Source organism: Meriones unguiculatus, chromosome 10 (assembly GCF_030254825.1).
Source record: "Meriones unguiculatus strain TT.TT164.6M chromosome 10, Bangor_MerUng_6.1, whole genome shotgun sequence".
NCBI classification, from domain to species: Eukaryota; Metazoa; Chordata; class Mammalia; order Rodentia; family Muridae; genus Meriones; species Meriones unguiculatus.
In genome coordinates, this window is record NC_083358.1 from 52,792,530 (window position 1) to 52,818,087 (window position 25,558).

The 25,558-nt window shown below is 46.5% G+C and overlaps 1 protein-coding gene across 9 annotated transcripts in view; it reads left to right on the top strand.

The window, feature by feature from the left end:
* Positions 1 to 25,558, top strand: part of St6galnac3 (ST6 N-acetylgalactosaminide alpha-2,6-sialyltransferase 3) — a 478,904-nt gene that overhangs the window by 169,192 nt on the left and 284,154 nt on the right. For 8 of the 9 annotated variants that reach the window (XM_060392473.1, XM_060392470.1, XM_060392472.1 and 5 more), the window contains one exon: positions 18,794 to 18,988. The exons of the other annotated variant lie outside the window; for it this stretch is intronic. In XM_060392473.1, coding sequence (XP_060248456.1) covers positions 18,794 to 18,988 — 195 coding nt within the window. The remainder of the gene's footprint in view (positions 1 to 18,793; positions 18,989 to 25,558) is intronic. 9 annotated transcript variants of the gene reach the window in all.

Genomic DNA, 25,558 nt, shown 5'->3' on the forward strand with positions numbered 1-25,558 from the left:
GCCAAAGTGGCCAGTTTGGGGTGGTGTGCTCCACATCCTCGCCGTTGATTGCAGAAGTTGCAGGTCGCTGTCCTCCCTCCCCACGTGGAAGGACCGCATTTGCTTAGGGCACTGACCTTGCCTTCTACAGTCCATGGAAAGTTCCCAGGGTCATCTTGAGGTAGAGAGTACCCAGAAAAAGATGGTGAATGCCTGTAAAACCTTGTGCAGAGTGTGAGGGGTGGTGGTGGTGGCGTCGTGCAGTGACGTGGCATGGTGTGAGAATGCCGTATTCCTAGAAGTGGAGAATTGTCTTTTTTCCTAAGGGTGTTGCTGTTCTCCAGCGAGAACTGGGTCTGCAGCACTTTCCTGGGCCGGTGTTCTCTGGCTCTTCTCCTGACTTACTGTTTGACGTTTGCTGTCCTGTGTAGACAGCTCCATGCTTCATGCTTCTTGCCATCCATTTTCAGAGCATGCTTGTCTTAGGGGACCAAAATGTCCACGACAACATTCTCAGGAGGGACAAACCGTGCCCCTGTCGTTACTAAATGCCTGTGCCTGGTCTAGGGGAAGGCTTGTTCACAGTGCCTGCTTCACATGAAGACCACAGTTTAGGACCCCTAAACTCACACGAAAAGCAGACCAGAGTGCCCCTCCCCGCCCCCCCCCCCAGTGCTGAGGAGGTAGGAACAGCAGGATGACATGGGGCTCCCTGGCCAGTGACCATTGCTGAGTTAGCGAGCTCCAGGCTCAGGGAGAACACCTGGTGTTGGCCTCTGGCCTCCACATGTGTGTCTGCACACACCTGTACACACAAGTGAACATGTTCACATGTACAGCACACACATATACAGACAAAGAAAGAGATGCCTGTGGAGTACTGACAAGGCACGGTGGAAGTTCACACACACACACTCTCAACCTGTGTGGCATCTCCGGCTCACGCCGACTTTCTTATTTTGGGAGAATGTGTTGAACTTAGAGCGCCGTCTTCTGTGGTATAGGCATTGGATAGATGTGCAGATTTTGTGGGCAATACCAAACTTCCTTATCCTCAGGCTCTGTTATAAAATTACAGTGATTGTGTTATTTAGTGTCCCCATGAGTGTGACCACATACCTAACAGAGTCAACTTCAGGGGCATCAGGGCTTATGGACTTCTATGTGAGGGTGGAGTTCTGTGCTGGGGGGGGTCAAGGCAGGGTCACAGGGTAGCTGCTCACACTTCACCTCGGCCAGGAAGCAGAGGGAGAAGGACTCTTGAGCTCCGCTTTCTTTGCACTTGTGTCAGTCTGGGCCCGCAGCCCCTGCATGGTGCTGCCTGTGTCCTGGGCGGATCTCCCCTTCTCAGGTAAGTGTCTCAGGCACGCCGCGAGATGTACTTCGCTCTCGGTCCAGGCAAGCTGACTTTGATAATTAGCTATCCGAGTGAGGGGGAGCTGGTGGGCTCTGGGGGAAGTCATTAGCTGTAGTAGACTGTAGCAGCTGTAGTCCAAAAGCCAGTCAGTATTTGCATGGGAATCCAGAGCAGATTAACTGCAGATGTCTAGAGGTCTTGCCACAGGGAGATGGGCTGAGGGCTTAGAGAGGGTCAGTGATAGGAGCATCGGCTGGCTGGTACGGGAGTCCAGGTTCTCACCTGAGTGGTCTTTTCTTCTGACCCCAGTGACTGTGGAAACTGATGGGAAAACAACGTCCAGATGCAACGTGGCTCGTATGTCTACTCACAGTAACCATGGAGCCACACAAAGTGGGGATCATTATTTTTGCTCAATTCATTGATTCATTAACACTTCCTCCACACATAATACACACCAAAAACACGTTTATAGTGACAGGGGACAAGGTACAGTCTTCTTCCTCGAAGCCTTATTTAGACATGTCAGTTTGTAGGGCTAGACAGATGTGACCAAATGTAGGACAATTCAATCTTGAACAACAACACTGCAAAGACAGCCCTTTGGGTGACTCTGGTAGGAATCAGATGCCTCAGTACACGTGCAAAGGGCTGAGTGTCGGTACGGACACACAGGAAGGGTGCAGTTAGTATCAGCTGATGGCGTGGTGTAAGCCCACAGTTATTTTAAAAGAAGTGAAGCTTTAAGTCTAAAGAAAGTTTGAGCATTCAAGAAGCTGAGGCAGAAGATTCATGTGTACATCAGGTCACTGTGGACTTTGTCGTGAGTTCTAGGTCAGCTTGGAGCCCAGAGAAAGATCCTACCCCCAGATAAACTGGAATGAATGGATGAATGATGAATGAATGAATTTAAATAAATAATCCTTATGAAACAGACTTCGGTGTAGAAAATGAAAATGAAATCTATGAACTCCAAGGTGGAGTATTTTCTAAGAATTTTCAGTGCAACTGCTCTGAAATGTACAAAATTTTCAGCAGCAGCATGATGCTTAAAATTTCAAATTCAAGGAGCATTTATGATTTCAGATTACTGGATTTCAGTTTTCAGCTGGGGAGGGAGAACGGTCTTTGTACCTAATAAAAAGAAAAGCTCTCCCAAATCTGAAAGCTTTCTGGTCCCCGCATGTCTGATTAGAAGCGGCCACACCATAGCAATGGAGGTCCCAGCCACAGGCAGGAAGCAGAGCAGACCTTCTGTGGCTGGAGAAGCGTCCATTTGGGAAGACAGGCTGATGCGGGAGTCAGCCACACAGTGGCTCTTCTGTCAGACTCTGTGCTGTGCCACATGGAGACCCACCTCTCACCTGAGAGAAAGTGGCAGGCTGAGGGTTGAAGGCCTTGAGATGGTATATCATGATTTGTCACATTCCTTTTACACCAAACGACGGGGCCATCAAAATCTTTTGCCCTAGGATTCCAAGAAATGGTTATATATCCAACGAGAAGCCTTAGACTTGGTGGGAGGTGTGATTTACTTCTAGTGGACCATTTCATTAGGTGGTGTCTGAAGCTAAACCCCAAGAGGAGCAAGAGAGGTCCAGGCGATAAGACCGAGCCCCCGGGGGTGAATAGAGAGTCCCTGAACCACAGATGGAGCACCGCAGGCTCTCCTTGAAAGTTGGCATACATATTTGATGAGCTCTGGCTTCCTGTGGCGGCCCCTCTCAGCAGGGAGAGGTCCACTGGGTCCCTCAGTGGAATGGTTTGTTTTCTTAAGCTTTGCTTTATGTCCTGGAGGTAGAGTCTAAATGCTCTTAAACTATTTTGATTTTGAGACCTCACAAAAGTCTTTCTCTCACAGTAATTCAATGTAAAAGGCAATAAAAATGATACATTCAGAAGTATTCAGGACCTGCTCGCCATGTCACACGGGAATAAACTGTCTTGCCGCGTGCTCATCCCACGGGATAGAGCTGAGCCTCTCATATCTGGGAAGCGCTGTGTGCATTTGCCTCTGGTTTGCTGCCATTGTCTGCTCTGCTGAAAGGCAGATTTTTGTGCAGATAAAAGGTGCCCTGTCTTGCTGAACTCCTCGTCTGTTTTACTCAGGGAGAAAAAGGCTTTGTCAAAACAGGAGCAAAACCTGATTTGCAGAATATCACCTAAAAATAAAACGCACAAAAATGTCAAAATATGTTAAGAATATGGGCCAACTTAGTGCTTTGGGAAAATTACCTAACGAGTGTGGGGAAGGATGTTTCTAAGGAATCACGAGATGGGTGTTGTCTAATAGCAATGTGGGGATTAGTGCCTGGGCACTGGGGAGACACAGGGTATGCAGGTGGCTTCTCTTCTCTGGTGCCAGAGGGAGGCTGTGGGTAGTGTGGACGCACGCTGCATGCAGCTCACACGCAGGTCTGCAAACATGCTCCTAATCAGTGTGTGTTTGTGAGGCTGTGTACACAGAGCTCTGGCTGGGTCCCCCTCAGGGGTGGGGAGGCGCTGGTGGCAGGGCTCCGCAGCAGTGAGGAGAGGTGGGCAGCCCAGCCTGGGCTGGCTCCTAGTCACCTCTTAGAAGTTGTCAAGGTGTGTTTAGAAGGACTCAGCTCCACCAAGATTGGGCTTGGTATCGAGGCTTAGACACTGGAGCTGAAGAATTTATCAAAATGCGAACAGCTACGCAAACACGAGTGTATGTGCACACACACACACGAACACACACAGGGAGAAAGATCTAGCACAGCTTTGCTGTCGTCTTCTGAGTCTGTTTTTCTAAGTGAGGAGAAATGGTCATCATTTCTTCACAGCTGTTTGCCATTCTTCCCTGGGAAGCAGCTTCATGTGTATTTTCATGATGATGTGTACTTTATAAATCTGAATATTTGGCTTATGAAATTGCCAAAATAATCGAGAGATTTTTATCTTTATGCAGTCCTGTATACGATCTGAAAAGAGATTTTCTCCTTATTTTAAAAGGATGCATCAGTGAGCAGTGAATGTTCCCAGGCCCTCTTTCTTCTGTAGCATCAATTCTTATAAAATTACACGTTTCTGGCAAGCCAGCTCTGTAGAGCCCCCAAACCCTGGCTGTGGCAGATGATTGGCTTTGTGTGTTAACACATCTCCTTCTGTCTGTAGATGAGAACCTGTACTGTACAACCAGGTAGAGGATGCATCGATGTTTGTTCTCATCCAAGGGTTAAGCGCGCAAAGTGTCTCTTAACTCAAACCCTTTCTCAGTAGGTGCCAAATAGCTGCCATCAGATAGGCTTCGGTGAGTGGCGGTTACTCCCAGCCAATGTGGAAGACCACAGATTCTCACCCCCTTTCTGTTCAGCTGTGTAGTCAGCAGCTTCAGTGACTGTGTTTGTAGGCAAGCCTAACTCTGCAGTAAGCCCTGGCCTGGCCCCAGAGGGAAGCCCTGTGCAGCGCTGGGCTTCAGTCTGTCCTTGTTAGTAACGCCAGCCCTGGAGGCACCAGATGCTGCAAAAGTAACTATTTAAAGGAAGAAACCGAGGTCTAGAGAGGCCCTGTGCTCACAGGTTGTGTAAGATGTTATAAGGTACAGTGTCTGGCCTTAAGCCATCACCTATTCAGCACTAAGTGGTAAACTGACTGTGGTCACTCCTGCCTGGACTCTTGTGTTGAAAGGATTCTGAATCTGTATCTTGATTTGGGAGAGTAGTGCTGTGGTTGATTGGTGGCATCTGTCTGAGAAGAAAGAGGAGAGGAAAGCTATGGTGTAGTTGGCTGAATTTGGCGATGATAATGGTGGGTCGATAGTCAGTCGTTTCTGTCCTGAACAGTAAGGAGCAACTTTCCCAAGAGAGAAAGACAGGAAGGGAAAGCAGATGCCCACGAGGCCCAGCTCTTGTGGGAGCTGAGTGTGGATTGAAGGAAGGTTAGGTGAACTGCTTGCCATGTTCTGTGTGTCAACTCTGACCCTCTCTGTGTTCCCTTGTTGAATTTTTGTAATACCACCTTGATTTTTACAAACAAGGATCCCGATTCAAATAGAGTTCAGATGTCCCAGATCATGGAGTGAATACTTAGAGCCGATGTTTAAACTCTTAGGCAGGGATCAGGGCAGCTACTCAGAGGGAGAATGGACAGGGTAGGAATTTGGACTGCTGAGTTGCCCTTGGACGCCCAGCTAGCAATGAGAACCATGGTTGGTAAATAGCATGTGGGCTGTTCTGATGGTGATATAAATTGTTGAGCCCTGGCTGATGGCGGTCCTTGTTTGGTAGACTCTTGCTGAGCAGTGGACATCTTTCTGCCTTCGCAGACACTCCACAAGCAGCACACTAATGTGCTTTCAGTTGCACAACAGTTCAGCTTTCTGCCAGTGCAGTGTTAAATCCACAACAGATGAGCGAATGTCCTACTTAGAAGCCAATTCTTTTTAGAACAGTGGTACGCATTATTACCATGGGACCCATGCTCAGCTACACCATGCTGGTGTTTTGGTGAAAAGCTATCTGATATGTATGTGTCACTCCGCCACGGTCACTTAGGCCTGTAAGAGGGGGATGCACATTCTCCAGGGATGCTGGGAGGTGCCAAAGCTTATCTCTATACACAGGGCTATGTGATATGTACCTGCATGCCATGTTTAAAGGGGGAAGGGGATTTCTTGGCTGTTGTTTTCATATACTGTATTGGTTGCTTTTCTTGTTCCTGTGACAGAACATCTGACCAAAGCAGTATACTGAAGAAAGGGTTTGTTTTGGCTTACAGTCAGAGGGTCCATTCTGACATGGTGGGGAAGACTCGGCAGGAGCATGAGGCAGAAGGTCATGGTGCACCCTGGCCAGGAAGCGCAGGCCTGTGAAGGCTGTGCGCACCTTACCTCGTGTTCATTCAGTCTGGCACCCCAGCTCATGGGATGATGCTGCGCAAAGTCACATGACTCTTTCCACCTCTCTTCATGCCCTCACAGACATGCCCATTGAGTCACCTTCTGGGCGATTCTAGATCAACATGAGGGAAATTCTCAAATTACCAAAGGCTGGTTTACGTTATGAGTTCCAGAGTCTTGTCCCTGTCTTCCTTTCCCCACCAGGCTGTCGTGTGTCTTCCCTGGGTGTGGGGTGAAGCATATTTAAAGTAGCTCGGCTACCATCCCTGCTTCTCTGGAATATTGTGGTGGCGGGGAATGCAGCTACAGCAATGCTGCTGCCATATCTCATTGACTTTCAAGGTAGTTCCCGTTTTCAGTATCTGTGGTTTAATATTCAATACCGCTTTGCAGTGTATCAGCTGGGAGCAAAGTTAAATTCTTTCAGAGCAGATGGGGTGATAGGCAGTGTGACGAGTGTTCACCTGGGCCATTTGCAAAGCCTTGGTCATTGAAATTATGCCAGAGCCTTCAGGAGAGTGTTTATTGGTCATAGCTACAGGAAGGATTATGTTTTCTCTTCTTCTCTTTGGTCTTTCCAAAAGATAGAAGACAGATGTACTTCTGAACAGTTTCATCTCTGAGGGAGAGGCTGCCTTGTGTGTCACAGTTGTGGGGGGCTCGCCTCTCTCTGCATCACAGCTTTTCTTTCTTACAGTGTGATTAATGGCTGGAAGGAGTCTTATGAAACCACGGTATAACAAAAGCCTGCCTTTGATTACCACTTTCTTGTTGCTAGGGACTATTCCAAAGGCTCTTTGTTGATAGCCCCTCATTTAAACCTTTAACTAATCATGTTGGATAAGTACTCTTATTTGGTCCAATTTCAGGTGGCAAAACAGGCACAAGGAGCCTGAGCAAGGTGACCAAGGCTATGTGGCTCTGTAACATAAATCGACCATCCCGAGTTATGTAGTTGGGTTCCCTCTAAAAATCGTGCTCATCCTGAAAAGCCCTAGCTGTGTTGCCCAGTGCTCTCTGGGTGCAGGGCAAAATGCACCGTCCCCTCCTCAGAGAGTTGGACAACTGCCCTTTTTGTGACGGTGCACTTGGCTGTTGGCTGTTGTTCCCCAGCTGTTGTTCCCCATGTGGGAGAACATTTTACCTTCACATGCTTCCCCCAGAGCTGATGTTTGAAAAGCATAAATTCCTGTGACCCCTTTAGTGAGAGCCACATACAGGACACTGCTCTAAGCAGTCTGCCAGTAACAAGTTCAACATAGTGCACAGGAGCTGTTTTCATTTCACTTTTTGTTCAGCAATGCTCCCTGCTTCCCACAAGACTCCCACTGAGCCCACACAGCAAGCTCTAGCTGAGGAAGAAGAGGAAAAAAACTATTTGTGAGTTTTCCCTCTTGAGGGAAAAATCCATCTCCCCTCATAATTTAATGTGAGTATTTTCAGATAATTTAACTGTCTGTTGAGAAAACAGTAGTTCCTCCCTTCTCTCCTTCATTCCTTCATTTTTCTTCTCAGATGCTTTATACTGTTGGAGGCACTGTGCGGTGCTGATGTGTGAGGCATTCGCTGTTCTGAGTTCATTCACGCCCGTAGTGAAAGCTCAATGGCAGAGTTAAAGGAAGATATTTCCCTCCGCCTCAGACCCATCCCACCTCACCCTCATTCCTACAGAGAAGCCTAGGGGTGATCAGGGGGTGCTAACAGTGGAGACAGCGTCTGAACTGAGTCATGTCTGAACTTGAGGTCATGGGGATGATGGGAAGTAGGAGGGTAGAATGATGCGAGCAGGGCTGTGAGATCCAGGTAGCAAGACTGGAAACATGGAGGACAGGGAAGGGAGAGGGACAGGGCAGGGAAAAAAGACTGAAGCATCGGTCCTTCCTTCCTTCTGGACCTCGGAGAGTCATGTGAAGCAGTGTATGAGAATGTGCTTGAAAAGACAAATTCTGCACAGTGTAAGTTTCTGTGGGTTCAGAAGAGATGAGATCCCACTGGCGATGGCATCATTATTCAGCACACAAGGTTTTGGATTATTTTGATGATTCTGGAAAGGACTGATGCCCTAATGATACTTGGCCCACTGGAATTTGTGCTTGTGCTCTACTGCTTTGCTCCGACTATATTGAAAGTAAGAATTGGACCCACGGCGACAGTCATTTCTTGTGGTAAAAAATGAGCAGATGCTTCTGGAAGACAAATGCAGATGGCAGGGTGCCTGAGAAGCAAGCAGAGCGCCTGGACTGAATGCCTAATTGTCTTCCTTGTCCCTGGTCAGGTAGCGCCAATTCCCTCACTCAGTGCCAGGGATACACAATGAGGGGCTTCCTCTGGGGTTGAGGAATATTCTTCCTTGTGTGCAAGAGTTCATGAAACTCACCCCTCTGGCTAAATCTCTGTGACTCTCTGCCCAGCCACGGTTCAAGCATTTGCTCTTCACAGTCTTCTTTCTCATACTCAACGTGTGCACCATGCTGACACACGCTAGTAGGGAAATGCTGACGATGAAGAAGCAGGAAGATAATGAGTTCAAAACTAGCCTGAGCTCTCTTTTGCTTGGGATGTAGCTAATTTAGTAGAGCACTTGCCTACAGAGCAGGAAGCCCTGGGCTCAAGTCCTAGCACCTCATTGGACTGAGTATAGAGCTCTATGCCTGTAATTTTATCACTCAGGAAATGGAGGCAGAAGCATCAACAGGAATTTAGGGCTGTCCTCAGCTGTGCAGTGAGTTTGAGGCACCTTGGGATACATAAAATAGGGTCTTGTAGACACGACAGGGGCTTTGCAAACTCACAGACACTGTGCCATCCTAAACAAGATCTATACAAGACCAAGCCGGTCAACATTCTGACTTTAATTTGGGAGGGGCTCATACTGCCTACTGGTGGCTGAGAGCTATGGGTAGTTGAAGGCTTTCCAGAGATGGACAGTGGGTTTTTTAAGGGATGTGGCTCACACCATTTGTCTGTGCTCCAGTGGGTGGGTCTATGTCATGTGCCTGCAGCCTCAGTTGTATTCTGAGGGTTATAAAGAAAAAGAAGAGGCTATCAAGCTGGGAGGAGTTTGTAGGGGCTTCCAGAAGAGTTAGAGCAGAGGGTAGACATGGTAAAAATACATTGTGCATGTGCACAAAACTCTCAAAGAATTGTTAAAAATAACTAAAGACGTTTTCCCCCAAAGGGACAGGAAATAAAGGGAAATGTGCAGGTGTATTAATAGCTGGTGGCTATGTCTCGCTGTGGTTCAAGCACAGGGTTGGAAGGTTCTGTGTGAGCGCCTGCCATCAGAGGCACACACAGCTCACAGTGCCTTCAACTCCTCAGGATGCTCAGGATGAGAGGGAAACCAGACCAAACCAGACTTCCTGAGACAGCTGTGGCCTTGTGTTTCTCTCCTCTAGGGCTTGCTTTCTAGATGGAGCAGTTAATCGTGGTGGTGCCCTTGAACTCTCTCTGGCCCTTGGTTTTGCCTTCTGTATTTGTAATTCTTACTGACTAAATCCACGCCTGAGAGTGAAATCTGACAAGCGCCCCAAATTCTAAAGGGGGATTACTGGGCTGAATGAATGTGTTGTTTCTCTTGGCCCGCCCCCACCCTCTTTGTTTTAGTTGAGTTGTGAAGTAACAGATTTTCACTGGACACTGTCATGGAGATTGGTTTGGTTGAGGGGCTTCCCATCTTCTTCTTCCTACCCCTCCCTCTTGTCCCTTAATGGCTACAGAATCCCTTTCCATCCTCATGTCTTCTCTCCTCCCTTGCCTGCACTCCCTGGAGCCTCTTCCCCTGTGTCTCAGACCCTTTCTAGTTTCCCTGCTTATACCCACACTCACTGCCCCAGAGACCACACATCTAATCTTTAGAAGCCGAGCTCTGCATATGAGAGAGAATATACGATGTTTATCTTTCTGAGCTGGTTATTCCGTGTGATGTAATATTTCCAGTTCCACTTATTTTTCTGCAAATTTCATAATTTTGTTTTTCTTTATGGCTGAATAAAAGGCTGGTCTGTATATTTACCACATTTTCATTATCCATTCATGTGCTTAAGTATATTTTATTTGTTCGTAACCACCAGTTTGCCTTCTAGCAGAGCCCTAAATAAGTAAAGGACTCATGGGATTATGGAGCTGATGGGAAGAGCCAGGCCCATCCCATCACATGGAGCCTATGCGTGCCCACAGTAAAACAAAGGGCGCCCAGTGTCTGGTAGGACTGCAAGAGGATTACTTTGTTTTTCCTCCCTGCTACCCAAGGCTCCATTGTAGCTGTCATTTCTAATGCTGGGAATAAAGCCAGACTTAGGGGGAAATGAATTAAATTTCTTCACAATTACTGATTTCAAAGTAAGTATAATTACTATGCTTCGTGTCAGTCTCTTAATTTTCCATATGAATTAGATATTTGGTTTGTTGACACACTGTGTTTCAAAACCTGCCTAGAACCAGTACCAGCTTTCGACGTTTCTGAAGTGGTTCTCTGAGAGCGTTCCTGTAGACATGCATTGTTCGGTGGTCTGAATAGTAGTGGCCCCCTTGGGCTCATATGTGAATGCTTGGTCGTTAGGGGGAGGTACTAATTGAGAGGGCTTAGAAGGTGTGGCCTTGTTGGAGGAAGTATGTCACTGAGGGTGGCCTTTAGTTTTCAAAAGCCCAAACCAAGCCCAGTGGCTCTCTCTTCCTGCCGCCTTCAGAGCCTTATACTCTAGCTACCATACCTGCCTGCATGCATGCTTCCTGCCGTGCTGATAATGGACTAAACCCTGAAAACTGCAAGCCAGCTCCAATTAAGTGCTTTTTTTTCCTAAGCATTGCCTTGGCTGTGGTGTCTCTTCACAGCAATAGAACACCGACTAAGACTAATGTTAAAGACATGGTTAGGTCACACACTGAACTTAGGCTTTGACATCACAATAAAATCTCAATTCCTGTGTTTACCATTCTCTTCATCTGTGACTCTGGGTGGGTCACTCAGCCTTAAGCCTTTATAGGGAAACAGATTGCACGAGCAACTATAACACTCATTAGGTGTCTGCTGTTAAGATGGTGGGACTCAGTCCTGTGTTTATCCTTTGTCTGGACTTCAATGCCCTGTGGGTGAAGAAAGGATGGTCTGTTGCTGCTTTTCATGGGAAACTTAACGTCCATTAGTGGAAGCAGCCCATCCTTGCTCTTGCTTGCCTTTCTCTTCCCATCCATCAGCCATATGACCTGACCATGTCTGTCTCATGTTTAGGCCCCTGTGTGTTCTGAGTTCCTCTGCAGACTCCTTAGTGTGATATGTGAAACGCTTACTCGTGGCCTTTCTGACTCCAGCTCCTGCCCTTCCACCATCCTGAAAGCCGTTCTCAAAACATTTTGTAATTGCTTTTGTGGGAGCTGGAGAGACAGCTCAGTGGGTAAGAGCACTCTGCCTCTGCCACTGCAGAGGATCCACATTTGATCCCCAGCACCCCATGGAGGCTCACAACTGCCCATAACTTCAGTTCCAGGGAACCTGTCACCCACTGCGGCCTCTGCGAATGGCTCCTGCACACACTCAACTCAGTGTGTGCATTTATGCACAAATGTGCATAAATAAAAGATAATTCGAAGTTTTGTAGGTATGGTTATGTATGCATACTCACATAGGTGTAGGTTCATGTGTGTATGGGGGGGTGTGTGTGCACACCTGCATGTGAAGGCCAAAGATCAACTTTGGGTGTCCTCCCTCTGGAGCTACTACCATATTGCCATCTGTGTGAGTGTGTACACATGCATAGGCTCGTGTGTGTGTGTGTGTGTGTGTGTGTGTGCGCATTTATGTGTGGTTTATGTTTGTGCTCTTGTATGTGTATAAAGGTCAACATCTGGTGTCTTCCTCTGTAGCTTTCATCTCATTTTTGAGACTGGATCTCACTGAACCCAGATCTCATCAGCCAGTGTGTTCTATTGATAATACTGTCTCTACCCTGTTCCCAGCCCCTTAGTTGGGGTTACAGGCTCATGCCACTATGTCCAGCTTTCCCTCCAGGTTCTGGGGTTCTGAACTCAAGCCTCCATGCTTGCCTGGCATGCCTTACCAACTGAGACATCTCCCCAGCACCCATTCTTCCTTCTTTCTGAGCCTGGTTCTATCACTGGGACCTGAGGTGCTGCTTTGGTTGTATGTGTGAGCTTCAGGGATCATCCTGTCTCAGTCTCACTAGGTCTTGGATGGATTATAAAGCATATGTCCCTACTTAACTTTCTGTGTGTGTGCAGATCAAGCTCAGGGGCATGTTTGCAACACGAGCAGTGTACGCGTGGACCTCTCCTCCGGCTGAGTCTCTGCCACATCAAGCATTCTACATCACTTTCTAGATTCCCACTCCCTGTTAATTTCCCTGTGCTGATCTTGTCTGACCTGCACTGCTCTCTTATTGATAATGCCAGTGATTCCATCAGCAGCCACACAGCCTCAGGCTGCCCTTGAGACAGCTCTGCCTGTTTTATGGTTTGGAGTTTGTTGAGCATCAAGTCTCACCAGGACATTCCACCTTTTTATTTCCACTTTCTTGATCCCTACCCAACGGAAACCAAGTGACATTCCCCGCCCCCACCCACAGTGGTCAGTGACAATTAGTAAGTGGGAGTTAAACAGACTGTTGACTCAGCAGATAGAGTAACCGAAGGTTTCACTCCTACACTCTGAGCTTTGCTAAGTTATCTGCCTGCAAATGGCCGGAAGCTTTATTATAGCATCGAGAAGCGGGTCTGGGTATGGACAGTGGTACAAGATTGAGCCACATTGGTGACATGTTTCAACCTGAGAGAAGAATCGATATTTGATGTGATCATGAAGAAGCACTTGGTGGGGACTAACCAGGCTGTGAGGTGTCTGAACACTCACAAATAATCCAATTGTCATTGCATTTCAAGTGTATTATTTGGTAAATGACAGTGTACAAAGAAAAATTAACACTCATCATGCTGTGCAACTACTTTGAATCACTGTGTAGTATTATTTAAATAGAAAAAACACACATTTTCTCAGGTTATCATCTACGAAGAAGTGGATCTGAAAAACACTTAGCAGCTGACTAGGTTAATAACGTTTGTATTGCATGGGGAATGATTAATTCTGGGATAGGAAGGATAAACAAATCACTTAAGCTAAGCACGGTGGCACACAGCTGCAATCCCAGCACTCAGGGAGGAAGAGGCAGGTGGATCTTTGTGAGTTCGAGGCCAGCCTGGGCTACAAAAGTCAGTCCAGGACAGCCAGGGCTACGCAGTGAAACCCTGTCTTGAAACAAAACCACTTAGTTCAGTAGGCGCACACCTCTGGCACTGTATTCTTCCCCCATTGTGAACTCTCTGTGGGGTCTACTTTGAAATAGTCATTCCACTATAAAGCCTGATAGAGAGTGAGAACTGGAGTGTCACATGTTCTGATGTAGATTTTTGCAGTACAGAGAAGGTTAAGTTCTAAATGCTGCTAATGGCCCCTTCAGACTTTCCCCAGATAAAGAACAAAGCCAGAATAAGTGTCCCCTGAAGCAGTTCATCAGATCTGCTTGGGCACAGTGGCATCCTTCTTGAGCTGGTAAGGATTTAGTGATTCAGGGATTTGCAGATGCTCGGGATACTGGAGAAAGATTTCTCCAGTCTTTATCATGCACTCCACACGGCCTGATGAGTGCTTGCCCACTAGCTGATAGCCATCAAGAAGCCAGTGGTTAGGAGTTGGGTCTGTCAGTAAGGCTCTTGCTACAGGTGTGAGCACCCAAGTCTGGTCCCCAGAACCCATGTGAAAAGCAAGGAAGGTGTGAACCTCTCATACTGAGACTAAGGTGAGACAGCAGAGACAGGAGCCCTCTGGGGCTTCTGGCTGGCAAGGCGCTAAGCTCTGCATTCAGGAAGGATCTCGTCTCAAAACTGTGTACAGATTTTAGTATGTTTATCCTATATTATATGTCTAATATCCGCTTATGAGTGAGTATATACCCTGTGTGTCTTTCTGCTTCTGGGATACCTCACTCAGGATGATCTTTTCCAGTTCCCACCATTTACCTGCAAATTTCATGATTTCCTTGTTTTTTTTATTGCTGAGTAATATTCCATTGTATAGATGTACCACAATTTCTGTATCCATTCCTCAACTGAGGGGCATCTGGGCTGTTTGCAGCTTCTGGCTATTACAAATAAAGCTGCTACAAACATGGTTGAGCAAATGTCCTTGTTGTATACTTGATCATCTTTTGTATATATGCCTAAGAAGTTAATCAAGAAGGAGGACTCTGGCTAAGACGCTCAATCCCCATTCAGAAAGGCAAAGAGGATGGACATTGGAGGAGGGAGAAAACAGGGAACAGGACAGGAGCCTACCACAGAGGGCCTCTGAAAAGTTCTACCTGCAGGGTATCGAGGCAGATGCTGAGACTGGTGGCCAAATTTTGGGCAGAGTGCAGGGAATCTTATGAAACCAGTGGGAAATAGTAAGACCTGGAAAGGACAGGAGCTCCACAAGGAGAGCAACAGTTCCAAAAAGTCTGGGCACAGGGGTCTTTTCTGAGACTGATACTCCAGCCAAGGACCACTCATGGAGATGACCTGGAACCCCTGCACAGAGGTAGCCTATGGCAGTTCAGTGTCCAAGAGGGTTCTCCAGTAATAGGAACAGGGACTGTCTCTGACAGGAACTGATTGGCCTGCTCTTTGAGCAGCCTTACCAAGCCACAGAGGAAGACAGTGCAGCTACTCCTGATGAGACCTGATAGACTAGGATCAGAGGGAAGGGGAGGAGGACCTCCCTTATCAATGGACTGGGGGAGGGACAGAGGTGGGGAAGAGGGAGGGAGGGTGGGATTGGGAGGAGAGGAGGGAGGGAGCTACAGGGGGAATACAAAGTGAATAAAGTATAATAAAAAAATAATTAATAAAAGCCATTGTGTGGAGAGCGATCTGCTAAGATGTCTCATGTGACCTTTGTTTTCCATGTGATTGCACACATACACACCACTACACGCATGTGCACACGCAAAAGAATTTAACAACTGGCAGTTACACCCCAATCTTATCTTCCACTTTTAGAGTGTTCACTGGTGCCTCGACTGTGCTCTGAGTTTTGTCTTCATACCCCTGACCATGCTTTGCGTGTTCTGTGTAGTGTGAAACGTGTGGAATCAAGCCTTTTACACCATCAACTGACGAGTACTCACTCTTGTTTCCTCACATCTAATTTGTGGTTGTTTTATCTTAAAGTTGTTCCTACTGCTTCTGCGACTCTGCTGCGTGGGAAACTGAAGTTCTCTGAGTTGTGTGGATTCTCTCAGTATGGTGGTTATAACATGGCAAATGTGGAGTAAATTATTTTATGATCTGTTTAGCACAATCTACTTCTCATGGTGTACATAGCAGCCTTTAAATCAAATGTCTTGAAGGTTTCTGACAGAACAGTGGCCCATGCTGTTGCTCTTCCCTCTGGCTGGAATGCCCTTCCACCTTAGTGCTGCTCACTCCCCCTCATCCTTGGGGATCTTATTTGAATGATGTCCCTCCTGTAAGCTCAGACCCCTTTTCTCTGGGCTCCTCACTCATCCGTGCAGCCTCCCGTAACCTTTGACACATGACATTTCATCCTCCCCTTTTCCTGTCAGCTGCACTAAGTTGTGACTCTTTGGAGTCACAAAACCTGTTCTGCCTATTTGACTTCATTTTCTTTCCCAGTATCTTTCCTCGTCTACATGGGCTGTGAATTCCAGGATATGGCTACATCCATGTGGGTCCTGTGTATTGGTGCTCAGTTCACATATATGGTCACTTTGTGTAGCTGTGTGTGCACTGGAGTGCCTCAGCCGTGGTCTTTGCTGGCTATGGTGTGGCAGAAGTGACCACTGGAGAACACATTTGTGTCAGGTCTTGTCCTTGCCAAGGCAGAGCTTAAAGTTATGCCTTCTCTAGTGAAGTTTTGGGATGCTTTATGTCAGCACTATGAGGTTCCTTTATGCCAAACAAGAGCAGCAATGCATTAGACAGAGAAGGAAGGAATCCAGTCACTGCAGCATGCCAGCAGTGGGCTGGAGGTCTGAGCTATGAAAAGAATACCCTTGGCCTCTGTGAACACAGTTCTGGGTACAGTACAGAGGGGAGGTGCCCGCTTTCCATGCAGTAGCCCCCCACTCCTTGCTCGTTACAGCTTTCCTTTGATAGTCCCAGGACATAGACATGGATTCCAAGGGCACAGGCTTTTTCCACTGTGACTTCATTCTGTTTTGAAGTTTCTCTCAAAAGTGGTTGATTTATATGTTGTCTCCTGTGTGCATTATATATGTGTTGTTGTTGTGAGCGGTGGATTCGGAAGGGCCCTGTATGCCTTTGTCCCCAGACCCCCAGCCACGCAAGTTCAGCAGCTAAGAGAAGCAGAGAGCAGAGCTGGGCTCAGGAACAGATCAGGGCACAGATCACATCTGGTCTCCTTCAGAGCAGCTGCTGGCCTGGATGGTGGCAGAGAAAGAAAAGTGTTCTTACCTGCTTGCTTAATGGTGACTGGCCTCTTTGCTTTTATTTAGCGTCTCTTCTGGTCCATGCCCCTTTAAACTCGTAAGATCCATCACCTCATTTACTCTGTTACCTTGACACCTTGCAGGGTTGTGGACATAATGATTCCACAGAAGAGCAAATTAAAATGTTTCTTCATGATTAAAAGGTTAAATGAGGTAAGGCTGCGGTGGTTAGTGGGGAGATAAGGGGTTCTGAGGAGGCAGAGCTCAGGGGACTCTCGAGTGATTAGAAAATTAGGCTGGCTAGACGGGGGAATGTGGGTTTTACAAATTACGGAGCTGAGCAGGAATAAAGACTTTAGGAAGTGCCTGTGACGTCTGGGTGTCTGCGCCTGGGCTTGAGCTGTGAGCCAGGCTCTAGCAGCTCTCTGCTCAGAGGTTTCTTTCCTTGAGAAATTCTGGAGCTAATTACACCAAGAAGTCAGAGCCCCAGATCCAGCAGTGATGATGGTGGAAGCCACTCATTCTCCTAAGCTCGGATTTTCCTTATGCTTGAAGATGGCTCAGGTTCAAGCCCATTTCCAGCAGGCAGGTCTCTTTTACCATGTTAGTACAAGTTATACTAGCTGCTGCAAGTCACAGCAGCTTTGCCGAAGGTCTGCCTGCTGTGTGTTCTCTGTTCCTGCTCTAGCCTGGTTTCCTCTGGATTCCATGATTGCCGAACTTCTGGTCCCTGGAAAGCAAGCACCTAGAGAGCTGAGGGTTTATCATCTGGCTCCCCTGGGTGAGTCCTTGTGACCATGCTGACTTCCCAAGGATTCCCTAGAGGACTGCAGCTCTCTAGGCTCAAGGTCACCTCTGAGTTTTGTGTCTGCCACTAAGGTTCTATCTAATAGATTTTGGCCCAAATTGAGGCTCATAAGCCACTACGTGTGCCCACTGCCCCAGTTTCCACCCTCTGTTTACAAGACCTCCATCTTTGACACATGGGCTAGCCTCCTGTTCATTTTTAACTACCTTATTCCCCCTGCCCTGAGTACTATAAACACTGATGTTGGATCGTGACAGCTTTCACGAAAAAGCCAACAGCTGAGCAACGAAAAGTCTGCTTTGGCTTTTCACCATCTCTCAGACACACATCATAGAGTGGTGCTTGCGGTGGCCCACCGTAGTCATCGCTTGTGCTTGCTGCTCTCTGTTCTCCTCTGTACGGTAAGAGAGACTGGTTGGGTCCCTTGAATAACCCATGTTTTCTTGTTTCTGTGCCAGCTTCTTCTATCCAAGAGACCTGATCACACGTCTCTGCCCATCCAAACATGCATTTTATCAAGCTCCATCTCAAGTACAGACCCCTCTTTCTCACCAGTTGCTGCAGTCGCTGCAGCTTTCTTTCTACAAGGGGCATTCAAGGGAATGTTCTTAGGCTATTTGCTGTTCGATCTTCCCTTTTCTGGTGCTTAGTGTTTCCAGTCTACAATGTGTGCATAGGTGAAGTCTTGTGTTGACAGAAGCTGCGAGAAACAGGCACAGAAGTGTGAGGTGGGAATGAAGCTGGGTCAGCCATGATGTGAGACAGTCATTCCCCTCAAGCGTTTGCTAAGTGTCTGTATGACTTAAGGTGTGGTGCTACGCAGAGAGCCTAGGTACAGAGAGTCACACAGCAAGCACAGCCCTGGGCTTTGGGAACTGAGAAACATGTGGTAGAAATAGAACTGCTATAATTACACTGAGCAGAGTGCAGTGAAGATGCCCAGGAGGACAGGGCTGGCAGGTGGGAGGAGAGGGGAGGGTGTGGGGAGAGGCTGAGGAAGCAGGAAAGGTCTCCTGTGGTTGGAAATGTCTGATTTGGGTTTTTCAACTGAGAAGGGGTGTGAAGAGACAGTAGGTAAGGAAGAGGGGGCCAGGTTAGAAGAGTGGAAGACAGGGCTCTCTGCCTGCTCTCAGCAGCTGGCACACAAAGCCCGCCTGCTCGCTGGGGACGGCTTCCCCCATGCTCCAGCTGAAATTTCCTAAAAGACTGACTCCTTTGATTTTTTCTGAGAGAGAAAGAAAGGGAAACCCACCCCGCCCCTACCCCTGTGACTGCCACCGGTTGGAGCTCATTCATTCTCCTTTCTTTTCTTCCCCACTGTTTTGCAGAAGAAGTCTGTGTTTGTGGTGAGCTTCATAGCCCTGTGCCTCTTGCTGCTAGCCATGCGCCTTGTCAATGACGTGACTTTCCCTTTGCTACTCAACTGCTTTGGACAACCTGAAAACAGATGGATCCCTTTGTCCTACACATTCAGGCAGCCTCTTCGAACTCACTATGGATACATAAATGTGAGGACCCAAGAGGTAAGACCTGAGAGGGTTACCTAGGAGGGTATCCATGGCAACTGTTTTCCAGTAGGAGCAAGATGGCTTCGGAGTCATTACATTCACCCGCTCTGTCCCGCTGAGATTCTTTGGGTCCCTGACAACATTTTCGGTTTTCTTATTCTTAGATACTTCCTGACACATGTCTAAAATCTTTCACTCTCCTCCCACATCAAACCACCAAATCACTGGCTTCCTATGGAGTTGAGGAAGCAATTACCTGTTTTCCTGGTGGTTTGAAGCTTAACATACATATCTGTCCGTTTAGGCTCTCTGATCAGTGGCCTCCAGCTGGAAAACTGCCTGGCTTTATTTCCTGTAGGTCACCTGGTTGGGGACAGCTCTTTACAGAACTTGAGAAAAGCATTTGTATCTTTGTAACTCTGTAATCCTTAGACCTAGAGCTAAAAAAAAGGCCAAGCTGAATTTTAACATCTGCCGTGGCTACAGAGATAATGGGATTTAACATCTTTCCACATTTAAAGGGGTTAAAACCATTTAAACCTCACAAGCACTGAACTTTTAAATCTCGTAGCCGATCGGTGTCCCAGAAGAGGGTAGCTGAGTATTGACAGCCAGGGAGAGTACAGAAGGCTAGAAGTGTGTTTGTGCGTATGTGCGTCCCTGCCCACATATGGGAGGCGGGAGACAACCTTGGACAATTTGAGGGTCAGATCCTCAGGCCCTGACCATTTTTGTTTTGTTTGATTTTGAGATGAGGTCTCTGCCTGATCTGGAACTCACAGAGCAGGTAGGCTGGCTCACCAGGGAGGCTCAGGTTCCAACGATTTCTGCCCCCCCCCTCCATTCTGGGGTCACAAGCATGTGCCACCAAACCAAATGCATGTATATTACGTGTTTTGGTCAGATCCACTCCAACCTCATGTGCTCCTTTTAATATCTCAGCGAGTACGATGGGCTTGTTGGATTGTGTGCATACCACAGCCTCTGTGTGTTCTTGTGCGCAGTGGCCCTAGCATGTTGAGAAAGCACCTCTCACAGTAGTCTTTTTTTTTTTTAATGTGACTCCTCGGGAGTCTAACTTAGAGGCACATGCTCACATGGAAAGTACTTACCCACTGAGCCAAATTCCCCAAGCAGATCTTCCGAGCCAGAATTGGTCTCATAAAGTACAGGGGGTGGGCTTGGGACCCTCAGAAATAACACGGACCATGCAGAGGTAGTGAAACTATTTTCACAGTCTTTTCTGTGGGATGGAGTGAGTGTGAGGCACACCAGGATTGATGCAAAGTCCAAGCCTGTTTGACACAAAGTAGAGTCCACCCCAGTGTGCCAGCTCAGAAGAATTTGGGGCCAGGATCCTGGTGGAGGCCATTTTGTAAATACCCCAGAGAGTGATGCCGCACAGCTCCTTTGTGGCCAGTGGCGTGCTTGAGTGCTGCTCTCTGCTCATTTCACTCTTGGTGCGTTGTTTCTGTATCTCCTGGATCTATAGACTGTTTATTAGACCTTCACAGTTGAGGGAGGCACCATTAATAATATATAAATTCCTCAGAGCCTTGCTTGATGTGTATCCTCCAATTGGTTTTAAATTAACTTTTGAAAGTCTCTTGCTTGAATTTGTCGAGTGTCCTGATAAATTGATTACCTGTATAAAAATGTGTCTCTTAGGGAACAGCTCGCCTCACTCTCGTCTCTCGTTACTTTTATGTCTTGCTGTCACTTAATATTCTATAACTCCGCAGTATGGGTTAATCATTTCACAAGTGCCTGTCACAGGCTGAAAATGTAACATGTGGATAAAGTACCTCATGAATTATGCTCATGAAAACTATACCACTAGATGGTAAAACCCTTTGATTTGTCTAAATATTTGTGAATTGAATTTTGGAGTAGCCCCAAACACTTCTTCCTAGTGCCATAAATTCTGTCCTACCTCTGCTCCCATGGTGTACGGTACTCTCTCAAACCAGGAGCCAAAAAAATTTCTTCCTCTCTTAAGTTTCATATTTTCAGGCATTTGGTCATAGCTATGAGAAAAGCAACTAAGACTGTCTAAATAAAGCAACTAAGACAGATAAATAAATTTACTAAGGTCTGTGCATTGGTGTGGGTGTTGGTGGTGCCCCTTTATGAGGGGGCAGCAAAGAGAGGTGCTTCCTTTTCTGCACCTTCGGTGGTCATGACTTGAGGGTCTAACAACATTGATTCAGCTCTCTGTCTCTCAGTTCTATGACTGCTTCCTGAAGGTCTTCTCGTCCTTTCTTGTGCTACGTAATGCACTCATCCCTGGGAAATACTATGCAGAGGCCATTATTTAGAAAGAGTCAATGCATATCCTTCTCGAGGCAAGAGTGGACCTCACAAAGGGGGTAGGTACTGTCTTGGAGATGAAATAAGTGGAGGCAGATAGAAAGGAACCACATTGTGATGTCTTCCGATCAAGGCTGGAGCTTTGTTTCTTGCTCTCTCGAGAATTTATGGAAATATCTTTACCAGCAGAGTCATGGAAAACTGAACAGGATGCGATGGTGCCCTCCCACCTCTTTTCCTTCCTCTTCCAACCAGTACAAGCTGAAGTTCCTGTTGTTGAGTGAGAAGAACTCTTGAGAAGTGAAGTGAACTCCACTGACTGGATGGGGTAGATTCTGGCCGTCTCTGCCGGTCACTGAAACTGAGTCCTTACCAATGTTATGCTGAGTTGACTGATGCCGCTCTGAGGTAGCACCCAGCTGCAGTAGGGACTGGAGCGATGAGGTCTTTGCAGCACATGATATGCCTGCACCTCAAAGATGACTAGTAACTTGTCAGGTGCCTCATCACTGTCCACAGTGCAGCCTCATTTGATTTTGTTTAACTGACAGAAGGGTTTATTTCAGCTTCACCCTCAAGACTACAGACAGGGCAGGATAAAGCAGAAACCAGTATTTACTGGCTTGCTTTCTAGCTTGCCCAGACAGCCTTCTTTACAACTCCAGCAGCCCCTGCTCTGCCTAGGAATGGTGCTGCCCACACTCTACTTACCAGACATTAATCAGGAATCTTTCACAGACATTGCCACAGGCCGGCTGGACATGGGACGTTCTTGAATTGAGGTTCTCTCTCCCTGGATACTTATGTCAAGTTGACAATAAAAACTAACCAGCATGCTCCACTTCTTATCAACTTGATAACAGATACTTCACTGTTAAACCATAACCTTTCCTTTCTAGTTTGTCCCCAAGAGCTCATGGTAATAATCATAGTATTAAGTACAATAAAACTTTAAATGTCCCACAGTATTTAAAAAAGTCTAACATGTAAACATTTTTATCAAGACTAACTTTAAAGAACCATTTTATGTTATTAGGGCAGAGTGGCCATATTATCAACTGACATTGAATATGATTTTAAAAGGCATGTCATCCCTGAGTGTTTAAAACCCACACATATATTGACAGTTGGCATTATCCTATAAGTACTTTCTTCCATAAGCATTCTGAGCATTCATTTTGAATTATTAACTTCAGCAGATAAGGCAGGGTTAAAAGATCTGGACACTTAGGGATTTGGTTCAAGACATCATTGTTCCTTCATTGAGATCATGGCAAGTGAAGGGGAAAGGAGAGAAATTCGCTTTGTCTGGGTTTTGATCTGCGTTTCCTACAGCAGGCTCAGTTGCTTGCTGTGTCGGCCTTCTTATGTGCTGTGACATGGTGTGGCATTCATTATTCAGGGCACGCCACCTGTAGGTTTGCATTGGCTGCTGGAGAATCAAGCACTGACGATAACAAGAGGCTGTCACTAAAAATTTCTGGTGACCAGGTTCATGGCAGACATCTCTCCCAGGTCTGATGAGAGAACCAGAATGTGCTAGAGCTGCGAGCAAGGCTTCTGTCTGGGACAGAGTGCAGTTTCCATGATGCTCAGGAAGAAGTCTGAGCATCCAGAACACAGCAGTCAAGGACAGGACTGTGTTTGCAGCCTCTTAACGATACAACTGGATGGAAGCGTAGCACTTAAAAACAAACAGAATCTCGGAAAGCCTGGGGCAGATGAAATACAGATACTTCCTATCAGTCCCTGTGACAGGCGGGCCATGCTGGTCTAATTAGAGATGCACAGAACATATTGATGTTACCATAGAATCTCCTAAATTGTGGTTATTGTAACAGTTAAGGAACAGAGCTGACTTTCTTGGCAATAAGAGAATATGCTCACCACATTCAAATAAATGTGCACTTGTAACTAAGGCTGGCGTGAATGGCTTTTTTATGTTTGTGTAGACAGGCTTTAGATTTTACATAAGGATATGGAGAGCAATTATATGCAAATGTATTCTCCCAAATTTTTAAACTGATCAACTTAATTGTTAATTAAAATTTGAAGATTCCCATCTGTGTAATTGTAAAGAACAAGAAATTTGAACTCTTAAGTTGCTTTACAGAAAGAAACAAATTAATGTATAATAAAGATCACTTATTTAACATGTGCACATTGGATTTGTCATTTTAAACGCTATCATTTTTTCAAGAGCTTGAGGGCATGTATTTGTTGAGTGGAGGAAGGATGATTTTCTTTCTCAGGCAGGTTGTGAGATAGCAACTCTCAATCAAAAAACACATCTCAAGACAATGTAGGACTAAATGCAAATGAGAGGGTTGACATCACTGAGGAATTAGAACTCCAGGGCGATTTTGTGGCATATGAGACAGATTCCATGATAGCTGGTTTTAAATGTCAGCTTGACAAAAATCTCGAATCACCCATGAAGAGAATCTCAGTGAGGAACTGTCAAGCCGGTGCTCATGGGTGTGCATGCCTGTTTTCCTGTTTGGGTTAATTCATAAGGGACAAGCCATCCTGGATGTGGACATCATGTTTCATTGGCTGGGCCCTGGATTGATGAAGAAGAGAGCTGGCTGAGCATGTGCAAGGCCGCTTCATGCTCTCTCTGCTCTTGGCTGAGGATGCTATGTGACTAGCTGTTTGATGCTCTCGCTGCCTTGACTTCCTTGCCACGATAAACACTTCTCTCCCCAGGATGCTTTCTGTCTGGGTGTGTTAGCACAGAAACGGAAATGGATGTAGGGCAGGTGCTCAGGAGCAGGATGAAACTAGTGGAGAACAGGGAGAATGCAGGAAGAACAGCAGGGTTAAAAGACTGCACCTCTGCCCTCAGGCTCCCCCATACCTGTGAGTAAGGCACCACTCTCCAAACTCCAGTGAGCTCATGATGACTGTATTGGCAGTCAAATCACCTTATATTCTATGAGTCTGATTCACTTCCACTGATCCACACTCTTCCATTCTAATCTTGTCACCTTTGATGGGTTGCTGCTCAGGCTTGGCGCACCTTCACCTTAACCCTGCAAACCACACAGGTGTCACTTTTAATCATGTTCAGCTCTGTTGCCTTAATGTGGACTCCTATGTTAGGGCACCCTATGTTAGGCGTCCAGAAGGCATGCATGGTGCCCTGGTTTACCAGGGATGGAAACTAAACACACACTGGCTAATGCCAGTGCCAGTTTGGCTAGAGTCAAACATACTCTTTATAGTTATGGAGATACAGATGACAGTTACATAGTTATACAACCTATAGAAAAAGGAAAAGGCGTTCACCGGTCTCACCACCTAGGATGTGAATGAGATTCTTGGGAAGGAAAAGGTCCCATTTACACTTGTAAACAATACTCAGAGTGTGTGAGTGTATCCATACACATTAACTAAATACCGTATACTAATATACATTAAATACATACATGTATGCATGAACCTATGTTTATGGAATGATTTCCACTTTCTTAGATAAAACATTGATTAGAGTGTTCTCACACATACACGATGCAAGAAAGTGGTTAAATCATGTCAGTTAGCCTGTTTTGTACAGCCAGTGCTTCTGTGCCTGGATACTTTCTACTTCTGCTCTGTTGTGACCAGAGCTCTCTTGCCTACTGACCACAGAGCTCATCACGAGGTCAGATTATGATTGGAAAATGAAGAAAATGGCCCAAGGCCCAAAAAGATCCGTTCTGAACCATTTCCTGATTTTCACTATATTTTTCCTAGTAACACTGTTGACCAGAACTATTGTTCTCTGTGTTAGAATATTTGGAATATGATTCTGTTGGATGTCCTGTCATATCCCCATAGAGAATGAGAGCAAGGCTCTGAGAGAAGCAAAAATACATTGTAGAGGAAACTTGAAACTTGAGATGATACTGTATTCCAGGTCCAGAGCCCAGCCATGTTGATGGCTATCCTCTCCAGCTCTGTAACTTATGCATAGAAACCAATAAACTCTATTTCTGCCTTTGGCTTATTTTAACTTTTTTGTCATTTGCAGCCAAGAGGTGCAGGAAATGCAGTTGTTTTCTAATTACCCCCAGAGCCCTGTAGTTCATCTTTGAATTAGTTGCCCCTGCAGGAGGACAGCAGCCATCTTTCAAAGTTTCAAATTTTCAAACCTGACGGGAGGCCAAGCACCAGAAGTCGCCCATCAGTTAGCTGGGTGCTCACAGGCTGTGCACGGAGGCCTGTGTTAGGAGCGTGTTCCATAGGACACCCACTATCCTTGGAGGAAAGAATATGAAGGTTTCAAAGTCA